The sequence below is a fragment of the Seriola dumerili genome, unplaced genomic scaffold (assembly GCF_002260705.1).
Source record: "Seriola dumerili isolate Sdu_G_001 unplaced genomic scaffold, Sdu_1.0 BDQW01000050.1, whole genome shotgun sequence".
Lineage (NCBI taxonomy): Eukaryota > Metazoa > Chordata > Actinopteri > Carangiformes > Carangidae > Seriola > Seriola dumerili.
In genome coordinates this window covers 2,974,223-3,001,909 of record NW_019174305.1, presented here as the reverse complement: position 1 = coordinate 3,001,909, position 27,687 = coordinate 2,974,223, and the positions used below count along the sequence as shown (strand labels likewise).

The 27,687-nt window shown below is 39.2% G+C and overlaps 1 protein-coding gene across 1 annotated transcript; it reads right to left on the bottom strand.

The window, feature by feature from the left end:
• Positions 1 to 600: 600 nt before the first annotated feature.
• p4hb (prolyl 4-hydroxylase subunit beta) lies at positions 601 to 14,643 on the bottom strand. The gene is made up of 11 exons (XM_022739892.1): positions 14,312 to 14,643; positions 12,406 to 12,612; positions 11,000 to 11,133; positions 10,516 to 10,653; positions 7,714 to 7,818; positions 7,449 to 7,574; positions 7,050 to 7,250; positions 6,649 to 6,769; positions 5,773 to 5,954; positions 3,534 to 3,650; positions 601 to 1,857 (listed from the first exon to the last, which is right to left on the bottom strand). The coding sequence occupies exons 1-11, from the start codon at positions 14,448 to 14,450 to the stop codon at positions 1,774 to 1,776; spliced, it is 1,554 nt and encodes a 517-aa protein (XP_022595613.1). The 5' UTR covers positions 14,451 to 14,643; the 3' UTR covers positions 601 to 1,773.
• Between the last annotated feature and the right edge of the window lie 13,044 nt (positions 14,644 to 27,687).

The following is a 27,687-nucleotide window of genomic DNA, read 5'->3' as shown; positions in this document are numbered from 1 at the left end:
GCCTGGCTGCAGCCTCTCAGCATTGTTAGTAAATAATTGATTATTTAGAAATGATCTGTCTGGGCATTACCGAGATATCACGTTCACCTGAATGGGATGGACAACCTGAAAACAAAATGTCTGTCCACAGCTATTTCCAGCGTGGAGGGCTAAAAATAAAAAACTGAAGACAAACTTATTTTTATATTTTTTTTTTTATTGGCCACCATTTCACGTTTTCCACATCAATTTGGATATGATGGAATGCTTTATTAATTTTCCCCCACCGCTGTACAGCTGTCAAACCCATCACCTGGCTCTACTCAAACCTCCCCTCCCTGCCACACACACACACACACACACACACACACACACACACACACACACACACACACACACACACACTCTCCTGTTCATGGATGACCAGAAAATATGAACTAGTCATTCAACACATCACAGCAACTTTTACACCATTCACACAGCACACGAGGCACTCACACTCGCACACAACGCTGCGGCAACAAAGGTGTTGGGTAGAGCCAAAAGGATGCATGAGGTACAGTATGGGTGAGGGGTGGGGCTGTGCAACTGTTCCCTCCCCGCCTCAGATATAATAGACACTTCTCTCAGACCAACCTGACCAGTAAACTGTACCAATCTCTGTCTGCTTTAGTAACCACAATGAATCTCTGATTAGGCATGAATGCAGTGCGACCTATCAGAACTGGCTCCAAAAACCATCCCAGGCCTGAGAGTATGTCCAAGGGCCAACTCTGCCCCAACAGGGCCAACTGGCTACAGCTGGGCACAATGGTACATCATTAAAAATGACAAGTCCTAAATAAAAAAAAAAGAAGAAAAAAAAAACCAAAAACAAAAAACTCATAGTGAAAGCAATTAAATAAAATAGGATTTCCCCAAAGAGTTAAGCTTTGTTCCTTTTAGAAAATAGTCAGTAGCCATGCTGAAATGAGGAGACTGTATGAAGGAAATGAAAATAAAGTAACATAACCCCCCACCCCCCTCCCCAACCCACACCAAAAGAAAGAAAATTATTGGTCTCAGCTACAGATTGGGGGGAGGGGGGCTTTGTGCCACACTAGACAAGCTCTGTGGGGTGTATTTTAGTGAACATATTGCAAAAAAAAAAAAAAAACATCTACAGGATGGCCCCTTGTCCCCTGAGAGTTCAGTCCTTACAAAACCACCACACAAAACACTGGTCCTCTAGACTTCTATCAGAGGGAGAAGAACACTGGCACCCCCCTTACCTACAAATACAGGTTACAACACTCATTTAGCTCATACCCACACTGAAAGATGGTGAGGTGTTTTTAAAGAGGAGGGGAGCAATTCATCAAGAAAAACAAACTTTGAAAACTAGATCTCAATGCCATTTTTACATTTGGTTTAAAATATACAAGGCAAACAGCTGATGTGGAGCTTTGTAGAGAAGGCATTGAGGTCTCTCATAGAGGTGGTGCGCTGTTCCACAGAGTCCCCCCAGGTGGGACAAGACCAGTCTGGCCAGAAGTTGTGAGGTTGGAGATGTGGCTGGTAAAAAAAGGCCCTGCCACGCTACTGATGGACTGACTGACTAACTGGCAAGCTGGCTAACAGGCCGGCTGACTGACTGACTGACTGACTGACTGACTGAGAGGCAGTTAAAAGGGGAAGTATTAATGTTCACAGGACAGGGAAGGTCCACAAGGAAGTGAAGGTAGTGATGGTGACTGGGTGGAAGGGTTGGGGCGGGACTCGTCTCCTCTCTCTCTTTCTCTCCTCTGCCAGCTCTTACAACTCATCGTGTCCATCATCGTCACCTCCATCCTCACCATCAGAGTCCTCGTCCTGTCCTTCATCCACATCATCCAGATCCTAGAGAGCAGAGAGGAGGGGGCCACTGATCAATACAGATATGCAAGCTGCACACAACATGTTTTAATGATAAAATATGAACTTTCACCAGCATTTTCAGACATAGCAGGTGTTGATAAGACATGAGGCGTCAATACTGATTGAATTAACACTGCACTGTATCACCACCACAACTTGGCATATAGATGACATCTTTGTTTTGCATAGCCATTCCTTCATGTCTAGTCTGTGGACAGGTGGGGTTAGGAGATGCATCAGAAAAAGGAAGGCACTAATGTTGACTGCAGCGTTGCACGTGCAGCTTTTAAGTGGAAGCTCAGGTCTCCAGGCAAAGCCCAGTAAACAGCTATGACAGCTGCAGGAGGAATTAGTGGACAGCAGTCGACTCTGCTGCAATTAGACTTCTGGGAAGGGGGCGTGGTGGCAGTGGTGGAGTGGGAAGGTGCTAGTAAAGAGGATCCCCCACTGATATGCACTGGATGCAGTGGAGTAGTACACATAGTATATGAGCCCAAAATGCATCCCCCTGCATCTTTGACCAAGACATGGACGCAGGTTCCCCAGACAGACTGGCAAATATCGTTCTCACCGATAAAGATGCTAGCTTTTAATTTTGTTAAGGTGCTATTTTTGGCACATTTTCTAAAATCAGCATGAAGATCTCGTCAAATGGCTATTTAATCATTAGACTGTATAATGATTGCTTTTGTTCAGTTGTGCCATTCTACCTCCCCAAAAAAAGCAAAGTGGGTCAGTTCTAAGGTTACAGCCTGAAATCCTCAAAGGACCTGGTCCTATTTTGAGTAGCTTCAGACATGATGCCAAATATGCCCCCAAAAAGCGCTACAGTTTCAACGATAGACATGTGCACGCTCCTCTAAGCTCTTGACTTTCAGTTTTATATTACAACTAAAAAGTAATCAAAATAAAAAAAGTGAACCATGTCAGTGCATAAACTTTACTTTCAAGTAAAAGCAGAAGCAAAAATTCTTAGGGTGCATTTGCAAAATTATTAAGCTTTCTTGGAAACCTCTACTTAAGTGTAAAAATAATAAAAACCATTCTCTAACCACCATTTGTTCTACGGTGACTGACGATGTTCAGAGCAACCGCCGATAGCTTATGACTTTTCCAATGTCAAGACGATATTTGGCTTATTTTCCCAATGTACTAACCAATAAATCATCAGTAGCAGTAATATTTATTTAATTATTATTAAATTAATTAACTAAAATTACTATCAAATTCAATTTGCCCTGACATAGTTTCACGACTACATGTTCTGCATATAACCGATGCTAGCAACACCGACACGCATTTTATGTGCATGTGCCACGCTGTGATTAACCAGTGCCAAGGAGATCGACAGACAGAACGCGTCAGTAAGTTCGGTTTCTTGTGGTTGTAACTGCAACTTTTGGCCCCAACAGGGAAGTGTTGAATACTCTGATTATTAAATGGAAATAGTTAATGCTTTGTTTGCGATGACAATTTTGTTTAGTTTTAACATAGCCATAAAATTTGTTATGCTACTGTGGCGGTATTCAATCCAAGAAAGACAGAGATTGTCGAGTTTTGCTCAGCACATGGTAGCCTGTCAGGGTAGCTCTCATAGGGCCACAACTGTGCTGCTTTCTATAAAGTGATTAGATGCGTCTCAGTTGAGATAATCTTACATCTGCATCCAGATCGTCGTCATCGTCGTCTCCTGCCGGGGCGCCGCCCTCCTTACCACCACTCTCTAGGAACTTGGTGAAGCCTTCCAGTGTTCTCTCTCCATTGTAGTCAATCACCTGTTGATCAGACATTATAACCGATTAATGCACAAGATCGACACATCAAGTCTATAACATAATTACGTGTGTTTCATTGCAAAAACAAAAATATCACTGAGCCTTTCACACGTGTGTGCCATTTAAAAAGGCAGCCAATAAACCTTGGCACTCCGACTTCAAATGGAGCCAATAAGTTGTCCACGGGTGATCTATGAGCAGTGACACAGCAACAAGCTAGTGGAATGATTGCTAAAATAAGGTTGCACATGAAAAGGACAATCAAAGGACAACTACAAAGCACCCAATTTAATTTTCAGTGCCATAAATCCATCCACGGCAACCATCCTCCCTCAGCCGTCTCCTGGGTCTTCTGCATGCTTCATCTAAGTAGGGTCATAGGCTAATCCTTAGACTTACTATGGAGGGGGGGCCCAGTATATACCACATCTTTAAGGTTGCTAAACTGAAAGCCAGCACGAGAGCTGTGGAGAGAGGCAGGTGCAGGAGTCTCAGAGAGAGTGAAATCGTCGAGCAGGAACCAAACACCCACATAATGGTGCAGAAACTTACAAGGCCAGCAGGCTCAGGTTTCTGCACATGGTTAACGCTGCTAAATCAAGAGGCACTAATGATAAGTCTCTATGTTAGTGATGTTGGATCCAAATAACCACCCAGATCACTACAACTCACAACTGCAAAGGTATGTAATGAATGAGAGGGCAAAACCATATTTTTTGGAGTGGAGATGGATGGATTATGGATCAGTCGATACAAAGGATGATGTTTACAGAGGTGAGTGAAGCAATACAGATCAAATTACGCGTGAATTCTTGGTTGACATGATTTGATGATTCAAAATGAATCTGATTCAAAGTGAATCTTGAGTCAATAAAACAGGGCGACACTGTATTTTGGATCTTACTGCTGTGCACTGTGTGCCAAACCACTGATCCCTGTTCTTTGCCCACTGGGCTGCAAATGAAACATAACTGACAGTAAATCTAACTGGTCTTCAGGGTCACTGACTTGCAGAAGAAAGTGTGTCAGAGCATGCAGCAATTCAATTTTAAGTTATTTGAGTTAACTGCATTAACTTGATCTTACAGTCTTCCTGGAGAATAGCAAGTGTGTCATTTACTGACCAATGTCACTGGTTAAATGTTTGTAAAAACAGAAGTGTGTGTGTGAGAGTGTCTTTTGAGTAAAGGGGGGAAGCTCCACTTATCTTCAACAGTGGAGAACAGCCTCTGAGCTGTAGCGTTAGTACGGGGGAAAGCAATTGTTATCCAAAAACGCTGTACAGACACAGGGCTTCTGAAATTAGACACACTACGAGCCAAGTTATTTTTTTTGCCCCAACAGAGTTGGTTGAAGTTTTGCAAAGTGATGCAGTGTGCTTCAGCTGCTCTTGTTTGTTAGTGTTGAAATTCATACTCTGCTCTGCTGATGTCAGTCTATAGATGTCATTAAATACATAATGCACCTGAGTATTTTTGCTGAGTGTTTGAAGATGAACTACAAGATTACTTTAGTATATGTATAATGCATACCATCCTGGTGCTGCACTGTGCCCCAGCTGTTGTGTTCATTCAACATTATACCTTTATCTAACATTATTACAACCAGAATTACCACCTGACTGTTGCCCACCAGTGAAGTTGCAGGTAAAATATAATCACAACCTATCCTTCTGTTACTGAGTTACAGTATTGAATACTCACTATAAGTGTTTTTGCAGAACATTATGTTGTCACAGTGAAGTAGACCTTTGACTGTCTAGAAATCATCATTTTATCCAATAATTGTGTCATTATTAGTGTATGAATTCTTGAGTTAGGGCCAAAAATATGTTTTTGAGGTCATAGTGATGATGACCAAATTCGATTCAGTTCAGCCTCGAGTCCAAGTAAGACCAAGTTGCACCAAAGTTCCCTCAAGGTGTTACTGACATATCATATTATTGATTTGTGAATCAATTCAGAATTATAAATGATAAGAATCTTTATTCTTCTGTGGATCACTTTTTTTTTTTTCACTCACACTTAGATCAAGTTTAAAAGTAAGGAAATATTATCTAAAAAGTTCTGAAGACCTGAAGAATGTAAAACTGTAAACAAATAGTCAGTGATGGGGCTCTCACCTTGCGGTCTTCTCCTGCAGGGAAGAACTTAAGAGTAGGAAAGCTGTGGACTTTCACTGCCTCGATCTCATTGGCTGTGGAGTCCATCTTTGCCACAATGGTGTCAGCACTGTCCTTATACTTCTCTCCCAGCTTGTCCCAGATGGGAGCCAGCTGTTTGCAGTGTCCACACCAAGGTGCATCTAAATACCACAAAAAAAAAAAACCCAGCAGTTTAGTATTGAATGATTACTGACAAAACAATTGCATTGGCAACACATTTAACACATTTAGGGGCTGTATCATTTCAGTAAAGTCAATCCCTGGAAGCAGGCATACACACAACATGTCACATGCATCCTGAGCTTCAAGGCATTGCTACCTTTTGACTGACTAGGAACCCCCCCACTGCCACCTGTCAGGGAATATGGGTCTTCCCTGCTGTGCATGACTGGCCATAAGCTGTATTTAAACAGCCAGCGATGGAAAATTCCTCCACAAATAGTGTAAATTTGGATGAGGATGAATATAAAAATAATCCAGTGACTATATTTAACCAGATCTTTTCAACATCAGTGTCCAAAAAGGTATGAGTGAAGCCTCAGCTTCAGCTCTGCGGTATTTGAAAAGGGATTAGCACAGGCAAAGTAAGGAAGGGCAAGATTCGAGTTTCAGACGCTGCAGCTAGAGGCTTTGCCAAATTTCCCACCTATGAGCAACTGAGCTTTTACTGAAAATACCCATTTAACAGGTGAACCCCTTTGCCAACACAACCCAGAGACTGCTGACCATTGTGTTTTCATGTTTTTCATATGGAAATTTCTACTGGCTCCATGGTCATAAGAAAGAAAGAAAGAAAGAAAAAACAGTAAATGGGATAAAGACAGAGGCTCTTACAAAATTCCACAAAGACATTCTTAGTGGGATCGAAGGCGACCTCCTCAAAGTTCTTGCCCACCAAAACACTGACAGGGTTTTTGTCCCAGTCTTCAGGGATGTCCTGGCTCATGAGGTGGGGCTGTAAAAGAACACAGACAGACCATGGCGTTACCAGGATTTAAAATTTAATTCAAGTTAATTACTTGTAGCTGTCCAACAGTATGCCCTTAGCATACAACTGTCCTATATTTGTGTTTGTGTGTGTGTGTATATATATATATATACATACATACATATATATATACATATATACATACAAACTGCAAATTCAAGTCCAAAACTAACTAATGAAATCTTACACACCATTATGAATGTGCAATGATTATCTTTAGTTTATATTTGCATAGCCAACCACTCACTTTGAGTTTGCCCTCAGTGAACAGTGTGCAGAATGCAGTGATGCTCTCCGCTGTGATGGCGTCACTCTCTGGCTTGTACTTGGTCATCTCGTCCTCAAGGGTGATGAGGCGGATGGCTGGGCACTCCTCTTTCTTCAGGCCAAAGAACTCCAAGATGCGCTGGTTGTCATCCACGTCGCTGTCAATGAAAATGAACAGGATCTGGACAAGGGGGGATAGAGGATGTTAATAACTGATTTTGTCCCAACAGATTACTCAATATATCGTGTCTGAGCAAACCATTAGACTTTAAAATGTTTGTGTAATGTTCACAGAATGCACAATAAGCACAGGTTAACGACAGGTTCAGGACAACTGCAGTTTGAAAGACTGACATGTCTCTTCAGACAGTTCACCTACCCGTCCCTTGAATCCCTCTGCGGCTTTCTTGAACTGGTCCATTTTGTCCTGGAAGTCTGAGGCGGCTTTGGGCAGAAACATGAGGATGTGGGACTTGATGTCTCCACCAAAGATCTTAGGGGCAGTCTGCAGAAAACAGAGACACACAAGTTTGACATGTGGGCATCACACTTGGAGTTGCACTGTTTACTGTTGTGGACAGTATTGTGTTGTGGTTAAATGAGACGTTAATGGTCAAGTTGATGCCCACAGCTCCAGTTGTTACCTGCTCAGTGAACTCAATGACCAGAGGCAGCTGGTTGGCCTTGACAAAAGCCAGGAGTTTCTCTTTGGTCAGCTCTCCATCAAAGGTATTGCGCCCCTCATCAAACTGTAAAGGAAACACGGAAACATTTAGATACAAATATTATCCACCCATCTATTCTGCCTGTGAACACCACAGATTTACCGGATGAACCACTTTAAAATCCTTTAGTAAACCCCAGCTGATGAAAGAGAGGACCAAAAAGACTTTTATTGGGTGTTAAGAATAGCATGGTACAGCTGTGCCAAGCAGCCTTTACTGGCACACAATAGGAGAAAGGACATTTGGCCAGCAGCACGCTGCCTGCCCTGTGGGCACTGACTGAGGCCATGAAACTTAAGCTTTCAACCCCTGTTGCAATAAACAAGTGAAAGACCCCAGTTGTTTATTAAGACTGAGCCCTGGATTTGAGAGGGTTTGCTATACTGTAGGCAACGAGCCCACATGTCAGCAGTGTTTGTATCAGGGTAAAGTTACCAACACAGATCAGAGGCCAGACAATGGCAGTTGGTGCACTGAGCCTCGGTCCATGTGTCACAATGAAGGATCATCCATGACTGAAAGGACTGTGTGAGTGCAGAGACACAGTGAGAAAGCTTCTTGCTTCTTACTGAAGCACCTGGGGCTGATAGAAATGATCATTTCATTACTGATCTACTGCAACTATAAACTGATAATGATGCTCATCATGAGCAAGACAAAGGTTAAAAATTAACTTAGGGCCGCAACTAATAATAATAATAATAATAATAATAATAATAATAATAATAATAATAATAATCATTTTTGATTGATTCTTTAGTTAATGAATTTGTCCGACATCAAACATTAAAAAATGCCAAGAGATGTATTAGAGATGTATTATTCAGTTAACCAAAAGATGTTCAGTTTGCAGTCATATGACTGAAATTTTTTTTTTTTTATAAAAATACATCTTCACACACGCTTGCACTAGTGAATGTGAACTATACCTGCATTTAAACATTTGCTTCTTTTTTATTCTACACTGATTCTGCACTGATCATCATGTTCACTTTTGGTTCAAACTGTTTTACANTTCATTACTGATCTACTGCAACTATAAACTGATAATGATGCTCATCATGAGCAAGACAAAGGTTAAAAATTAACTTAGGGCCGCAACTAATAATAATAATAATAATAATAATAATAATAATAATAATAATAATAATAATCATTTTTGATTGATTCTTTAGTTAATGAATTTGTCCGACATCAAACATTAAAAAATGCCAAGAGATGTATTAGAGATGTATTATTCAGTTAACCAAAAGATGTTCAGTTTGCAGTCATATGACTGAAATTTTTTTTTTTTTATAAAAATACATCTTCACACACGCTTGCACTAGTGAATGTGAACTATACCTGCATTTAAATATTTGCTTCTTTTTTATTCTACACTGATCATCATGTTCACTTTTGGTTCAAACTGTTTTACACGTGTGTTGAAACCCTGTCTGATCATTTTGAAGGATGTAGTTTTTGATGCTGTTGAAGTATGTTGCATCATGCTGAGAGTGTTTCTAATATTATGTCCAACCCATTTATATCACACTGCATCAGTTTTTGCTAGCTGCACCTAATAAACTGGCAATTGAGTGAATGCTGTACTGTAGTTGTTTGACATTTATGTTTCAAGTGAACATTTCCTCTGTGAAGACTTTTCTTTCATTGTCTTGCAATTACATCAATTACCAATTGCATGCAGGAAGCATGAGCTTCACACATGTGAAACCCAGACTGTGGGCAGTTTTTAGACATTTGCCTCATTGTAGCATTAAGCATTTTTCCCTTTTTGAAATAACACAAAACAAAGAACAAAAAAAGACAAATGCCATGAGAATAATTTTTGCGGAACTGCAGAGCAACCATCACACTCTACTCTGTAGCTCTGTGGGTGGTAAGATGAAGGACTATCCACTGTTGTAAAATGATGATGTGGTGTAAAATTCATCAAACACCCTCACATTACTGGGTTGCTTAATTTTTATTGACTGACACTCTGGACCTTGACCCAATTTGACAAATCGACACACTGACTGACATACCGTTTAGCTGATAAGAAAGCAATGATCTCTGATCTGCAAGGGAAGGTTGTCGTCAGTAAACCTGACCCCTGAAGGCAGGCGTCACCTGTCCTCTCTCACAGAGTCTGTCGTTCCCACATACAAGAGGTGGGAAGAAGAGAAAATCATCCATTTGGACTTCAAGGGAGGCATTCAGCCAACATCCCTTCAGCCAATGGGGCTACTTGAAAGATGGACCATCACCAAACAAAACTCTTTACCATTCATCAGCATTACCTCAACATGTTGAGGTCACTCACTGGGTAGGTCGAGCAACAAGCCTAAAGGCAGCCACACGACTTAAACGTTAAAAAAGGACCCAGAGGCCAAGATTAGCAACAGAGAGGGGATACCATGAGGGCAACAGCATCATGTTACCAAGGTGTGGATCAAGAAGACTGTAGTGTCTTCACCAGCTTGATCGTAAACACTTGAACTTGTGAGAGTGAATGTCACAAGCTGATCCAAGGCTACAGATAAACTGTTTAAAATATATTGTGATTACACAGTGAGTAACTATGCAAAATAATGTGTTAACCATTTTGAAATCTGTCCTTCAACCACAGTTCGTCCAGAGGTTTGAATATACAGACTGTACATGTGTGCAGATGCACTTTTTGTGTCACCACAACATCTTTGAAACAGTGAAGAAATAAACTGAAGAACTTGAAGTCACCTTCTTGAAGAGGACAACACTGTCCTTGGACACTTCAAACTTGGAGTAAACAGCATCATCGGAGGTCATGGCGAAGGGAATGTCATCTATGGCTTCAGCTGCTTTTGCGTAGGCCTTAGCACCAGCAGATTCAGCATCCTACAGACACACGAGAACTTTCCTTAAGATGAGGCCCAGTGCAAACAATCCCCAATGACTGAAACTTAATTAAAAAACATTTAACCTGCAGTCAAGGTCTGCAGATTTCATATATTTGAATAATAAAGATATCCATTAGCCAAAATCCTTTAATTGAGCTTTTGAGATGATAAAGCATCACAGCTGTGTAGGAATGTAGTTTTTATTTGAGATATGATACTGTATGGGCATGAGAAATTAACTATATTACATTAACTGTCCAAAAAGTTTGTAGAATATAAACAAAGGGAAGGAGCTAAATCTTAACCTGTTATCTAGTCGAAACCTTGAGAAATCAGAGTAGTACCTTAAAGAATCCGATGACTGCCACCTCACTGTCAGCAATCAGAGACTCGGCCTCGGTGACCCCGGCAAGGGTGGCAACAGCAGGGCCTGTGCGCTTCTTCAGCCAGCTGACGATGTCATCTGCCTGCCTCCCAGCTGCAACACAATAACTTAAGGTAATTCTGTATCCATAGACGTCACATGTCAAAAGTCACAGATCAAATGCTCTGACCTGCGATACAGCAGGCCTCAACTCAAATCCTACAGTGCCTCAGGGGAGGCAGATGATAAAAGGGAATTTGCATTTCCTCTACTTTGGTTAAAGAGTGGAGGCACAGAGACACCCTTAATAAATTTTCTGGTGTGAAAGTTTAAGTGCATTTTAAAAGTGAAAGATCCACAGCAAAAACAAACCACTTCCGCTTTACGGAAACCTCTAACAGCTCTTACGGCTTCAGGTGACAATACACAACGCTGCCTCTTTGTTTCTGACTTTCAAATCCAAGCCCCATGTTGTATAATGGAATCACTACAGCAACTTTGTGAGGCTCAAAAACATGTTAACCTTTCTTTGGAGTAAGTGTGTTGCAATTAAAGTGGAATTGAAACATCAGACCTGGCTGTCAGACTGATGCAACGCAAGAGCAATTTCAGAGACACATGTTGATGAAGTGATATAGCATGTGGTTTTGGTGCAGTGCGTGGGAGACGAGAGAGGGGTGTTTTCTAGAAGCTGGACTCAAGTGAGAGCAGTCATTTCTACAAAAATATCCCAACTTACTCTCCCCTCCCTTTCCAAACTGAACCCGGCCCCGGCCAGCAGAGAAGAGGCGACGTGAAGAACTGCACATACCTCTGCCCAGCTGGGAGGCCAGGCTCAGAGTCAGCATGAGAGGAACGTGCAGAGGAAGCCCAGCCTACATTTTGCCCCAGTCATGTTGCTGAAAGCCGATTGGCAGAAACAGCAGCTGACTCACTGTTCCTGCTGCTGTGCAGATCATATTACCACAATGAAGAAAGCTAAAGTGTCTACGGTTTATCTGCCATCTACATATGATTTCACACGATTATACTACGAAATCATTTTCATTCACTTGACTATGACAGAGGTTACTCAAGAGTACGTCACTTTGTGAAAAAATAAACAACCTCCCATTCATCAAGATGCTTTTGGTAGGGAAAAACTAAGTTAGAGACTAAGACAAAGAATGACAAATGACACATTCTTTTAAATGTGCATAAGACTAAATTCAAATCCAGCAAGTTGTATGATGTCATTTAGGAGAATAGGAACATTACAACTGATTGAATATACCGACTATATGTGACTAAACAAAAAATATCGCCTACATCAACACATGCAGTACTTGAAAGGTGTTAATGTCCCACCACTGCTCCCAACTTCTGAGACAACACATTAATGCTCACCAGAGTACTCTTTGGGTGACTCCTTCTCGCCACCCTTGAAGAACTTGATGGTGGGGTATCCCCGGACGCCATACTCTTGTGCCAGTTCAGTCTCTTCTGTGGCGTCCACTTTACCCAGGCGGATCTCTGACCCCTCGGCCTTCAGCATGCCAGCCGCCTTGGCATACTCTGGAGCCAGGGCCTTGCAGTGACCACACCATGGGGCATCTGCAGGGCACACACAGGTTTGCATCATTGTTGAGAAACACACTAGATTGAGGGAGCTGATAATATTATTGCAAAATAGGAAAAAATACAAGCATGACAAAGAAGGGGATGAAATAATGACAATTTTCTATCATAATCTACAAGAGTGATGTCTTAAATTTTCTGGTTTGTCTGGAAAGCTGCCAGAAAGTCCATAATATTCATTCTATATTGGTATAACATAAATGAATTAATAAATGAATGCAAGTCATTGCATTTGTGCCCCTATAATCAGCCAATTTTATTTTATTTTATTTAGATGAATAATCAAAATTATAATTAGATGTGTTTGGTCAATGGGTCAATTTTATGTTATAATAAATAATATTTCTTATCAAACAGGAAAAACACTTGGGAAAACTTTAAATGACGTTAGAGACCTTGTAAAAAAGGGATAGCTTGATCTTCAAGGGACTTCCTTTAAAGAAAATGAATACATTGTGGCTGGAGAAGATTTCCACAAAAATGTGCCCTAATTAAATTTTAGCAATGGTTTCACATGTTGATTTGAAAGCCATGGTGTCCAATTGTACATGTGAAAAAAATCCAAACAGAAAAACACCTTATCAGAAATGACACGTCAAATAAAGTGTCCTGCATTGCACCACCTTTAATTCTTGACTAATAACAAAGCTTCCTTGTTCCAGTGCAGTCAATATAAACGCACAGATGAACTTTTGTAAAGTACACGTCAACCTAGCTCCACATACACACAGAGATCCCGCCCAGCTGAGAAATACGTGGGGCAAACAAAGCCTTCATCCCTCCCATCTTCAGCTCATTGGAGAGTCTCCCCCACGGGCATATCTGACTGGTCCACAGATTTGCCAGACAATAAGTGAGCAGGTCAACAATCTGACAAAAGTGAAGCGGGATGGGCCTGTTAGCTATGAAGAGATGGTTCATTTAAGCCTTTGCTATGAAAGCTGGTCATATTGTTGGGGGAAATAAGTTAATAAAAGACAACTACTGAATTAAATTTGCATCAAATAAGACGCCCGTGCTGCACGAAAGGCGAAACTTGCATTATGAAACCACAGCAAGCAATCGAAACTTAAAATCACGTTACAGATTCACCGACTCTTTTAGCTTCAAGCTACTTATAACAAGTATGTTACCACTGCTTACGGCAAAAGTGGTGATGCACGCACAGGAGACTTTCTCTAAATACAATAGGATGCACTGCTAACAGCTATCTACACCAGCTATAGCTAAGTAAAGCAAAAATATGGCTAAACAGCAGTTGTAATATGATTAACGTTCACAGTAAAACAAGCCGAGGGTTACTGTGTTGTGCCAAGTTTCTTATTTCCTCAGCATCAGTTCACACTTCGAGGACGCTCGGTGCTAGCTAGTCAAATCCGACGGGAAATATTTTGACAAAGAGAAAACGCAGTTTGATTAAGATCATCCCGTACGTTTCTTACACTGGTGAGCAACTCGCTGGTGGGCGACTGGGTGAAACAGATTCACGCATGGATGCAAAATTGAGCACGACACCAGTAAGTTAGCTAGCATCGGCAGCAACTTGTCAGAAGTGTCAAAGTTTAATGCTACCATTGACCCAGGCGTAATTTAGCTTGCTAACCGGGCAGCCGGCAAGCTTGCTGGAGATAGCTAGCATTGGCTGGCGAGATTTTGTAGCTGTGTTGTTACTTACAGAATTCAACCAGGATGTTGGGGTGAGCTTTGAGAGCCTCGTCGAAGTTACTTTTCTTCAGCACCAGGACATCTTCTTCTTCAGCGACCTCAGCCCTGCTGGCCACAGCCAGTGTGCAGATGAGCAAAAACTTCAACATAGTTGCTGTCGAGTGTTCTTCCTGACAGAGAGCCTAGAGGTGTAGACACGGTCGGTTACGGTTTAGCAGAGGAATTGGTCTCAGTTTTGGTTTTCTGCCTTGTTTAAGGTTGGGAGAGTAGCTGGTATTTTGTGTCTACCGCTACTAACGTGGCATTGCACGCAGAAACCGGAGGGGTCAGCCGTAGTGCGCATGCGCATTTATCAGGCCGAAAGCAGTTCGTGTTGAAATGTGACTGGACCGCGACGGGCTGCACCTGGAAGTGAATGAGAAGCGCTCCCTGCTCTCTGCTTACACATCAGCTCTGAGTGATAGCTCACCGTGATCATGGAGAAATGAATGGAAAACATGGTTTTTAATCGCCAACCCATTTAAATCTACAAAAATTATTTGTATCTTAACACCGTTTATTGTAGCCACAGCATTGTTTATCTAAATATAAATAAAACATGTAAGCAAAGATGTAACCTGGTTGTAGAACCTACAGTATGTTTTTTTCTAGCTCTGGGCTATGAGGTGTATGTAACTGTTAGTAGAAGGGCAAAGTCTGAGAGATGACTAACACTTAACAAATATGTCACATGATGTATAATAGGCTATGTATGACAGCTCTGTTTACACTGATAATACAAGAGTATAGATTGAAAGGCTATGTTCACTCAAAAAACAAACAAAATACAACAATAACAACAACTTAGAAATTTCAGTCACTGTCTGTTTTTATCTGGTGGGAACGTCAGAAATCTCAGAAACTGATATTTGAAAACCTGGGCAAATAAAACCAAAACTATCCACACTACTAAATTGACTCATTAAGGGAAAGCCTGAGGTTATTTAACATGAGTGCCAGTGAGAGGCACATTTTAAATATGGTGTTTGACAGAACATTTCTGCAAGTTTCTTTTCATCACAATGCACCTGGTGTTGTGCTTTATGACGTCTCACTGTCATATTTTCTGTTGCTTTATTAGCCTAAGTAAAGAGAGGAATTGTAATTAATCAGTAAATAACTGTTTGGAAAAAGGTGACAGTAACGATACATCTTGTGGGTCAGTGTTTTTATATTTATATCCTCTGTTGGTCCACTTTTTCTTGACAGAAGAATTCAGCCATGCACACGTCAGTCTGGCTATGATACCCCAGGGTTTAAGGACGTAGTTAGTGTGAGCTGAGCATATAATGTATCAGTAAGTCAGGGCTCACATCCAGAAATATTTTAGAGCAGGTTAAAGTGGTGCAGGACAAGGAAACAGCCAGGGAAAAGACAAATAATTCAGCTAAAGGAAGCAACAATTTGTGCCAAGATTGTCTATCATGAGGGGTGGTTAAAGAGGAGACAACATACAGAATACAGAATTAATCTGTCAAATAAACAGTGTAATTTTTTTTAAATCGTAGAACCACCATTTGCTAAATCTCTAAATACTTTGGACATGACCTCATTCTCTTTAATGGTAGCAACAACCTCTGCTGTATAGTGTGGTCAATTTAATTCTTTTTGCAAACAAAGTGCTACCTCCAAAAATAAAAACAAAGATTAAAAGAAAGGAAAAGAAAAGAAAGTTAAGGAGTAGGTGAGGAAGCTGCTTGTTACTTATTCTAAGTTATAGTTAATCTTTGAGACATACATTGTTGTACATTATTGTTACTGGGATCTTATACCCGATGAAAATTGAACATTTTTGCGGGCCGATACTGTATGTTGATATACATCATACTCAGTGTTGTGTATTCTTCCTAGACCATTCAACCTTGGTTGTCAGCAAAGCATTTTCCCAGTAGTGTTGTAAATAACCCTGCTGACATCAGACTGTAGACAGCTCCTTCTAGACAGGTTTTTATAGGCTGAGTAGTACTAACCATGGCAGTAAACTGAACTTGATCTGTAAAATCACTGCAAGCACCCTTTTAACAAAAGATGAATAATCTATCATAGTAATTCACAGGTCTGATATTGCTGATGTTCATCTAGCTTTGTAAGCTTTATCTCTGCCAATACCAGTAAAACCAGCTAGTCATAATTTAAAGAAGAAACACATAACTGGTTGGAACTGCAGATTAGCTCACAATAGATTCTTGAACTTAATTAGAAATTCCTACTCACACCCAACTTAACTCTAAGGAAGGAGTCCTGCTTTCAGTTATAAATCTGACAGCTGTTAATCAACAAATCACTCTGATATCTGTTAGGATTTTGAAAGACTTTGGCATTTGTTTGAGTGTGACTACAAAGGGACTCCTGCAGTTACTATGTGTTCAATGTCAGGTCTCTGTTCAGCCTTTGACTGCTGATGTTTAACAAGGTATTACAAGCTTGATAGAAATTATATAGGGTGTTATACAATATATATAGTGTTAAATCTTAAACTTACACCTGATACTCGGAAACTGGCTCATATTATCCCTCTGCATAAAAGTGAAGACTGTATTGACCAGGGGGGATTTCTGTGTTAATGCCATCAACTGCATTTTAAGAGAAGGTGTTTTTTAAATGATGAATTTCTCATTTTGGAATTAAACTCTGGCTGTGACACACTGGTTTTCATGCAGATGGCCTACAAAATGAGATTCAGGATCATACGTTGGCTCAGTTTCTTATAACTGAAGCAACCATATTTAGGCAAATTAGTATTCATCCACAGGTCCCTTGATCCTACATCTGTGATGTTGGAGCTGTTATGAAATGTAATATGATATGGTTGCCATAGAATCATATGGACAACTAATGAGTTAAGTTTGTTTATGTACAGGCTTTGTGCACAAAGTGTTCAGGTAATGACTGCAGTTCACTGTGGACTGGTGTTTACCTTGCCTTTACTAGAGTCGGTCAATATATCACAGAGGATAACAGAACTAATGTGTGCTTATGCAGTAATAGTGCTTGTAAACCTTATACTTTGTATATTTCAGCACCTAAATGTCTCAGTTTACACTCTCTATCCAGCGAGCACAAAAAGACATAAGGCCTCGCTCTCCTTGTTAAATACAAATCATACGTGTCATGAATTTGCAGCACGCCTCAGTTTGACGAAGCAGTGAGCAGCGTGAGCCGATTGGCTGCAGCAATTTGACAGTTTGTCACTTTTGCACATGGTGTGGCTGCATCCTGCAATCTGTCACACAAGAGAAAGATAGCCACCTGTCAAAATAAGAGTCCTATCATAACACATCATTTTGCAAAGTCGTTGATATGGTGGAATTAATAGAATTTGTAAAGTAGCTCTGCTGAATTTTGAAAACAAATTCACAAACTTTTAATGTTGTTTTTACGGCACATACAGCACAATCATAAAACAGCTCTCAAGGTGTGTGATCTACCTTTCATTTCAACTCGCAGCGCTTTTGCAAGGCATGAAACAGCTAAGTGAAGGGAGAGGCTATCAGTTTATTTTATCAAGGGCAGTTTTTAAATGCAAACATTGTCCCTGCTGACTGCAGTTCTGTAAATTTCAACACTTTTTTTATTATTTGTTTAACTTTTATGTAATCGGGCAGGTCAACAGTGAACAGTTTGCTGTGTATAATGATAGGAGGTGGTAGAAATTCAAAAAAGATTCAAATGATCCGCAGGAAGTTTTTTCATGAGCAGTGTGTGTGTGTGCGGGGTTTGATGCATGGACAGGGGAAAGCAGTCTTAAAATGTTCTGCCTTTCACCGTTTAAGCCAAAAGCAAGAGGTCCACTATAAAGTTTTTCTTAATATTAGTGTTGTGTTTTTACCCTTTAACAAAACTTTTTTTCAAATCAGAAGCCTCTAGATTAGGGATGTGCACTGAGTGGACCAAACAGTCAGGTAGACAGATCAAATAATTCCTGAAAAAGGCTAACATCCTAATGACCTCCGTGAATCTAACACAAGGACATGTAGAGAAACCGGCTCCAACTTTTATGTTGTTTGTGTGAAGTAGTCATGCATAGTCAGTGTATTACCTGCAGTAGATTTGGATCAGCGGTGTGCCAGTTAGGAGAGGCAGCAGGGAACATGGCACACCAGCAGCGCTATGTACTGCTGTGCACGGGACCAGCAGGAAAAAAAAAACGTGTTTTAGACACTTTTAAAAGATGCCCTCCGAAACAATCAGACATCCGTTTAAATGTACGCTTCATGTAGAATATTTTCAGCGATTTATCTTCCCGGGAAAACAGTTCTTTCCTTTGGTACTACATTTTTCTCAACCGCTGAACTGCCGTATTCCTACGCACAAGCGCACCTACAGTGCGCACTGTGTGGTCAGCTGAGTGAATCAGAAAGAGCTGAACTTCACTTTGTCTTGATGGGAGGATAAATGTCTCTAATATCTTGTACAGTCAAAGTGTATACAGTGGATGGAAGAGGTAGATCCTTTACTTAAAGCAGCTCTGATTCATGTTTTTATGTGTGAAAGAGTCGCTTGTAGTGATAAACCTGTAGAGAATTAACACCTGAATCTGCAGCTCCCCTCAGCTTCATTCAGCTTTATGGTATTTCAGCTTTATACTGTTTGAATTATGGCCCACAACTCATTGTCACAGCAAGCTGCTGTTATCAGTGAAAAAGCTAGTACACATACCTGCACAACACCAAACAGCAGACAGACACAGGTTAGTCGGAGCATTTAGCAGCTAAACAGACAGATTCTTCCCTGAGAAGTAGGTATACAGTCTATGGTAGAGACCAAACAAACAGCTCATCATTAACAAGATCCTGGAAAACTGAAGGGGTATTGGTCAAACCAAATAGCATCACCAGGTACTCAAAGGATGGTAAACTTAGGTCTTCACTCATCTCCCTCTCTTATGTGCACCAGCTGGTTGGCGTTGCAGATGTCCAGCTATGTGAGAGTGGTGGCACATTGAAGGGGTTCACAATCAGTGTTGAGCAATGAGAGTGGATACTTGTTTTTCACAGTGATGTTGTTTAACCCACAGACTTATGGATGGTGGATTAGAAAAAAAGTCAGTATATCTGGCGTGACCACCATTTGCCTCATGCAGTACAACACATCCTCTTTGTACAGAGTTCATCATGTTGTAGATTGTGGCTTGTGGCCTGTCGGCCCACTCCTCTTTAAATGCTGTACAAAGGTGCTGGATATTTGCAGGAAGTGGAACATGCTGTCGTACACACAGATCCAGAGCATCTCGAACACGCTCACATGTCTGGTGACTACACAGGTCACGCAAGAACTGGGATGTTTTCAGCTTCCAGGTATTCCAGGTGTTGTGTACATCATGCTGCAACATGAGGCAATGGCGGCGGATGAATCACACGACAATGGGCCTCAGGATTTCATTATTCGTGTGTGTGTGTGTGTGTGTGTGTGTGTGTGTGTGTGTGTGTGTGTGTGTCTTCTAACTTAGTCTTAGACCTTTTATTCTCTCTCTCTCTCTCTCTCTCTCTCTCTCTCTCTTTCTTTTTCTTTTTCTCTTTCTATATATATATATATATAACTAAGGTAGCTAAGGTATTTATTTTATCTAAAGATGTTCTATGAATGGTGAACACAGCTCTGGGGAATCCAAAATAATATTAATCAGTTTGATGTTTTTTAGTTTGACTGAACCAGAAGGATGCGAAGAGTTGGCAACGAGCAAATCTAATTGTTCATATGAATGACTGCACCAGGAAGTTGAGTAATAAACAGGATGGATTCAGAGCAGGAGGACAGAATGATAGATGAGCACACAGTCATCAACACAGTGCTGGAGCTCATGTTTTGACCATTTGGATGAAGTCAGGTCATTAAAGCATAATGGGATTTTAATAAGGATGCTGGCAGAGACAGATAGAGACAGACGTTCACCTTTAAATACATTTATTCATAAAAAAGTGCAGTTGCCATGCCAATGCTAGCAGTGCAGGCCCCTGGAGTCCTTGAGGCTACTGGAGAGAGGACATTCAATTACAGGGAACTCTGAATATGATGTGATGAGTTGATAATCAACAATGTGGGAGCTGATGTCACAGCCAAAATTACCAGAATGTTTCATTTATAATGTGCACCATGTGAAAGGATGTCATTTAAATCTAACTTTGAAACAAACAGTAAAATGTTAAACAGTGTGTCATTACCTGTGGGAAGAGTTTGTTTTAACATGTTGACTTCTCTTCAGCCTGAATCGTTTCCAACACATGTATCAGGCTTCCGACAGCACGTTTGTATTTTCAACAACACAAGGTTATTATTGATAGATTGTTATTGATAGACACTGTGTTGGCAAGTTTAAGAGGTGCATTTTGTTTCACAAATTAGACATACTTGGAAATGGTGTTTTTCAAGAGTGTACTACAGGTGCAGGGTACTCGTGCAGTGCCATTAGAGAACGACCTACCCGTGACCATGGACATCCTGTAGCCTCTCTTGTAGATCAGTCATGTATATCTTGTGAGCCTGTTCTTCCTCACTTCATGCAAAGCTGTTTGCTCAATGGCCTTGTGTAAGTAACAGTGACACGACAATGTTGGCTTCCTCTAATGGTGCCATGTCACTCTTCTGCAACATTACCACGGAGTTTTCTGTCATGAGGGGCCATTATGTAAAATTATATTGTGAACTGTATGTAATCAAATGAATGTTTATAGCTTCCCATGCTGCCAGTCCAATATAATAATGTAGTATTTGCACATAGCCTGATCTTAAACACTATATTTAGGTAGGAAAAAAACAATAGACATAGTACATATTATCACCTTATAAAGTTGTTCTCGCGAACTTGTCAGCAAACAGTTTCCGATTTACAGATCCTGCAGAGACAGAGAATTCAGAAATGTTTTTGGGCACCTGATCAAGATCTGTGTATTTAGATGCTAAAGGCACTTCCTGAGAAGGAAGTGGAATTATCTGCCTGCCACAGATTGATGAGAACAGAGTTGTGGGCCAGAAAACCAAAACAGTGAGTTCAAAGATGCTAAAAGGCTCTGTAGACAAGATACAAACTGTAATGTCAGGCGATACATTTCTGTGGGTTTTGACATTATGAATGATCCATTTGACATTAGTGTTGATGAAAAAAATTGAATAGAGTAACTTTAATGGACCACCCGTTCTAAAAAACACATATTCTGTAGAAAGTCGGTACCCAGAGGTTAGAGTATATTATCATGAAATATAAAATCAGTCTAACTGGCCAATGTGCATTTTTTGTTTTGATGACTGTCTGTTTATTTGACCAGCAAAATTAATATTACTGATAATAACCCTAAATGACAAAGAAAGTCATATCAAGTACTAAAAAACCAAGCTCCCAATGCAGCTGCACTGAAAAATATACGAATGATAAAAAGTACTGCAGTTTCTTAACAATAGCAGCACTGAAGATGATTGACATACAATCTGCCAACAATAAAAGAATGTAAACTCTTCACTCTTATTCAAGGATGAGCTGCAAAAGCCACACAAAAACTCTAGACAAAGAAATGGAAGAAATTTGATGGGTCATCATTAAACTTTGAATGAATGATTAATGACACAGAATGGATAATATTCAAATAAGCTATTCAAAAAACGTCAATGAATACACTCATTGCATACTTTTCAATGTTGAGTTCATGTAATTGTATCACAACATCCTAGTGAACTAAAATGTTCTGCCACAAGATGGATCCATGGGCCAACAACACAAAAACTGTGAAGTTGGGGAAAGAATAATTATTTACTGTATATTATTGGTGCAATGGCGCACTCTAGTGGTACATACTAGGAAAACCTACTATATGAATACACACAATACATTAACTGAAACACTTAACCTTCACTGGTGAGTGTTAAATAAAAAAAAAAACATTTTATTCGATTTCATTTCGATTTCATTCGATATCATAGTAAAATTGCAGAGACTGTTTTCTTTTTTTTTTTAAATCAATAACTAGATTCAACAACACAACAACTATTTCTCTCCAACATCTGTCACATCTGGGTGTACAGGATGTAACATGATGCAGCTGTTCAGCTATATCTGAGCAGCTCCTTTGTCAACAGGCTGGTAATTCTTTCCATGTGATTCAAAGGTGGGGTGTGGGTCTAAACCAGACACCGATCACAATGAAAACTGTGTGTGTGTGTGTGTGTGTGTGTGTGTGTGTGTGTGTGTGTGTGTTATCATATTGCATCGTGGAAGATAAAACATCTGATTAGTTGGTTATGAATCATTTTGCCATGAAGTAGTGCCATTTCCTTTTTGAACCATTTTCCCTCCTCCTCGTCTCTATGTGAGACCATCTCCTTCCTCCACATTATCATAAACGATTATACACTGATGTTTGGACATTCTCACCATACGTATATAAATATTTAGTTTTACATAAATAATGACTTTACATTTCATATTTACATAATTGTACATAACATTTGAGTGACCTTTCACTTACACTATGTATATTATCCACTGTACATTGTCACATTGTTATTGGTTTTACTGCCCATACAGAAATGTAATATATGACATATATATCACTATATCAAGGTAGCTGTTGCCATGTATGTTACCTATAATAGGATATATAATTATCACATCCTCTAGCTATATGAAGATATAAGTTTATAACATATATGAAACACCCATAGTAGCATGTAAGTTTATCAAAACAACATACCGTAAATTTCAAAATTCTATAGATTTATATGATTTTCTTATTAATTTCTTATTAATTTTAAACAAACACATCTATCTTCTATATTTACATATATAATATCAACATATATTGACCGTCTTTGGGGTGGTTATACATTTACATAAAATGACTACAGTATAAGTATACATACATAAACACAAGTTTGTATCATCTAGACATATATATGCAGTATATATATATGTATATATATATATATATATATATATATACAATGACGTGCTTTTTTTTTCAAACTAGCCTGGGTACGGCACCAACACGGCGGGCTTCTGCGTCTTTTACATTGATAATCAGTTTCTCCCGCTGCCGCCATCAACGTCTCACCAAACATCGCATTTCATTGATATCAAGCATTACGTGCTAAGTAAGCTCTATTTCCCTCTTTGACGGCCAAATCGATTGCCTTCTTAACCCATTTAAAAGCCGCATCATATGACATTTCTCCGTGTGTTTTCGCACTATTCCAGTTCAATAAATCAAAATCAAAACTACGATGTCCTTCTTCTAGGCGCATACTTTCCCCATGTCTGCTCTCACTTATTGCGCTTCCCGTTATGAGCGCGCCCTGGAAGGCCTTTGGCCAGTAAAAATCTATAATTTAACCGCATCGTCTGTAATACGGCCAGCATAGGGTTTCAAAGCCGTGGTGAAAAGAGAAGTAGCGGTTTTATAGTCCAGAAATTTTTTAATACGGTATTGTTGTTTTGATAAACTTACATGTACTATGGGTTTTCATATATGTTATAAACTTATATCTTCATATAGCTAGAGAGTTGTGATAATTATTATCCTATTATAGGTAACATACATGGCAACAGCTACCTTGATATAGTGATATATATGTCATATATTACATTTCTGTATGGGCAGTAAAACCATAACAATGTGACAATGTACAGTGGATAATATACATAGTGTAAGTGAAAGGTCACTCAAATGTTATGTACAATTATGTAAATATGAAATGTAAAGTCATTATTTATGTAAAACTAAATATTTATATACGTATGGTGAGAATGTCCAAACATCAGTGTATAATCGTTTATGATAATGTGGAGGAAGGAGATGGGTTCACATAGAGACGAGGAGGAGGGAAAATGGTTCAAAAAAGGAAATGGCATTACTTCATGGCAAATAGATTCATAACAACTAATCAGATGTTTTATCTTCCACGATGCAATATGATAACACACACACACACACACACACACACACGCACACACACACACACACACGTTTTCATTGTGATCGGTGTCTGGTTAGACCACACCCCACCTTTGAATCACATGGAAAGAATTACCAGCCTGTTGACAAAGGGAGCTGCTCAGATATAGCTGAACACGCTGCATCATGTTAATCCTGTACACCCAGATGTGACAGATGTTGGAGAGAAATGTTGTTGTGTTGTTGAATCTAGTTATTGATTTAAAAAAAAAAAGAAAACAGTCTCTGCAATTTTTACTATGATATCGAATGAAATCGAAATGAATCGAATAAAAATGTTTTTTTTTTATTAAACACTCACCAGTGAAGGTTAAGTGTTTCAGTTAATGTATTGTGTGTATTCATATAGTAGGTTTTCTAGTTGTACCACTAGAGTGCGCCATTGCACCAATAATATACAGTAAATAATTATTCTTTCCCCAACTTCACAGTTTTTGTGTTGTTGGCCCATGATCCATCTTGTGGCAGAACATTTTTAGTTCACTAGGATGTTGTGATACAATTACATGAACTCAACATTGAAAAGTATGCAATGAGTGTATTCATTGACGTTTTTTGAATAGCTTATTTGAATATTATCCATTCTGTGTCATTAATCAATTCATTCAAAGTTTAATGATGACCCATCAAATTTCTTCCATTTCTTTGTCTGAGTTTTTGTGTGGCTTTTGCAGCTCATCCTTGAATAAGAGTGAAGAGTTACATTCTTTTATTGTTGGCAGATTGTATGTCAATCATCTTCAGTGCTGCTATTGTTAAGAAACTGCAGTACTTTTTATCATTCGTATATTTTTCAGTGCAGCTGCATTGGGAGCTTGGTTTTTATAGTACTTGATATGACTTTCTTTGTCATTTAGGGTTATTATCAGTAATATTAATTTTGCTGGTCAAATAAACAGACAGTCATCAAAACAAAAAATGCACATTGGCCAGTTAGACTGATTTTTATATTTCATGATAATATACTCTAACCTCTGGTACCGACTTTCTACAGAATATGTGTTTTTTAGAACGGGTGGTCCATTAAAGTTACTCTATTCAATTTTTTTCATCAACACTAATGTCAAATGGATCATTCATAATGTCAAAACCCACAGAAATGTATCGCCTGACATTACAGTTTTATCTTGTCTACAGAGCCTTTTAGGCATCTTTGAACTCACTGTTTTGGTTTTCTGGCCCACAACTCTGTTCTCATCAATCTGTGGCAGGCAGATAATTCCACTTCCCTTCTCAGGAAGTGCCTTTAGCACTAAATACACAGATTTGAATCAGGTGCCCAAAAACATTTCTGAATTCTCTGTCTCTGCAGGATCTGTAAATCGGAAACTGTTTGCTGACAAGTTCGCAGAGAACAACTTTATAAGGTGATAATATGTACTATATGTCTTATTTTGTTTTTTCCTACCTAAATATAGTGTTTAAGATCAGGCTATGTGCAAATACTACATTATTATATTGTGACTGAATGGTAATAAATAGATTTATTTATTCCAAGTCTCCAATATAAATACAATGTAGTTTTTGCCACATAGCACTGATCTTAAACACTAATATTTAGGTATGGAAATAAAACAATAAGACATAGTACATATTATAAACCCTTATAACGTTGTTCTCGCGAACTTGTCAACAAACAGTTTCCGATTTAACAGATCTGCAAAGAACAGAGAATTCAGAATGTTTTTGGGCGCAACCTGATCAAGAATCTGTGTATTTAAGATGCTTAAGGCACTTCCTGAAGAAGGAGTGGAATTATCTGACCACGCCACAGATTGATGAGAACAGAGTTGTGGGCCGCAAACCAAACAGTGAGTTTCAAAGATGCTAAAAAGGCTTCTGTAGACAAGATATAAACTGTAATGTCAGGCGATACATTTCTGTGGGTTTTGACATTATGAATGATCATTTGACATTAGTGTTGATGAAAAAAGATTGATAGAGTAACTTTAAATGGACCACCCGTCTTAAAAAAACACATATTCTGTAGAAGATCGGTACCAGAGGTTAGAGTATATTAATCATGAATATAAAATCAGTCTAACTGGCCCATTGCATTTTTTTGTTTTGATGACTGTCTGTTAATATTTGACGCAGACAAAATTAATATTTACTGATAATAACGCCTAAAATGACCAAAGAAAGTCATATCAAGTACTAAAAAACCAAGCCTCCCAATGCACTGCACTGAAAAATATAGCGGAGAGTGAGTGAGAACAAAGTACTGCCAGTTTCTTAACCATATATGCAAGCACATGAAAGATGAATTGATCATACAATTCTGCAAACCAATAAAAAGAATGTAAACTCTTCCAACTCTTATTCAGGGATGAGCTTGCAAAAGGCCCACACAAAAACTCTAGATCAAAGAAATGGACCGAAATTATTGATGGGTCATCTATTATTAATTCGATAATAATATTATGACACGTAAATGTTTATATAATCTCTATTTATATTATATGTTCTTATCAAAAAAACGTACATGTATATTTTTTTTTATTTGCATCTTTTCAATGTTGAGTTCATGTAATTGTATCACAACATCCTAAAGTGAACTAAAATGTTCTGCCAACAAATGGATCATGGGGCCAACAACACAAAAACGTGAAGTTGGGGAAAAGAATAAATTATTTTAACTGATATAATTATTGTGGCAATGGCGCACTCTATGTGGTACATTACTAGGAAAACCTACTATATGAATAACCACCACACCACAATACAAATTGAACTGACACACTTCATATACCCTTCACTGAAGTGAGTGTTAAATTAAAAAAACAAACTGATATATTTTATTGCCATTTCATTTTCATGATTTCTGGTCGATTATATAAGTAAAAATCTTGAAGTGTGAAGTTGGACTAGACAATATAAGACAGACTGTTTTGTTCTGTTTTTTTTTTAAATCACACTATAATCAGTTCAACACACAACAACATATTTCTCCTCTACACATCTGTCACATCTGGGTGTGACAGGATGTACATGATGCAGCTGTTCAGAATCCTATATCTTGAGCAGCTCCCTTGTCACAGAGGCTGGTAATTCTTGTCGCATGTGATTCAAAGAGGTGGGGTGTGGGTCTAACTCAGACACCAGGATCACAAATGAAGCAACTCGTGTGGTGATGTGTGTGTGTGATGGTGTGTGTGTGTGTGTGGTGTGGTGTGGTTATCATATTGCATCGTGAAGATAGAAACATCTGATTAGTTGATTATGAATCTCATTTTTGCCAATGAAAGTAACATGCATTTCATTTTTGACCATTTTATCCCTTCCTTCCCTCGTTCTCTATGCTGAGACACATCTCCCTTCCTCCTACAATTATCATAAACGTATTATAACAAAACTGATGTTGGAGCATTTCCACCATACGTATATAAAAATAATTTAGTTTTAA

Coding starts and splice junctions, on each gene's coding strand:
- p4hb (XM_022739892.1), bottom strand. CDS start 14,450: ATGTTGAAGTTTTTGCTCATCTGCACACTGGCTGTGGCCAGCAGGGCT. Junction 12,613..14,311: donor CAACATCCTGGTTGAATTCT/GTAAGTAACAAC, acceptor TGTGCCCTGCAG/ATGCCCCATGGTGTGGTCAC. Junction 11,134..12,405: donor GTCACCCAAAGAGTACTCTG/GTGAGCATTAAT, acceptor ATTGTGTTGCAG/CTGGGAGGCAGGCAGATGAC.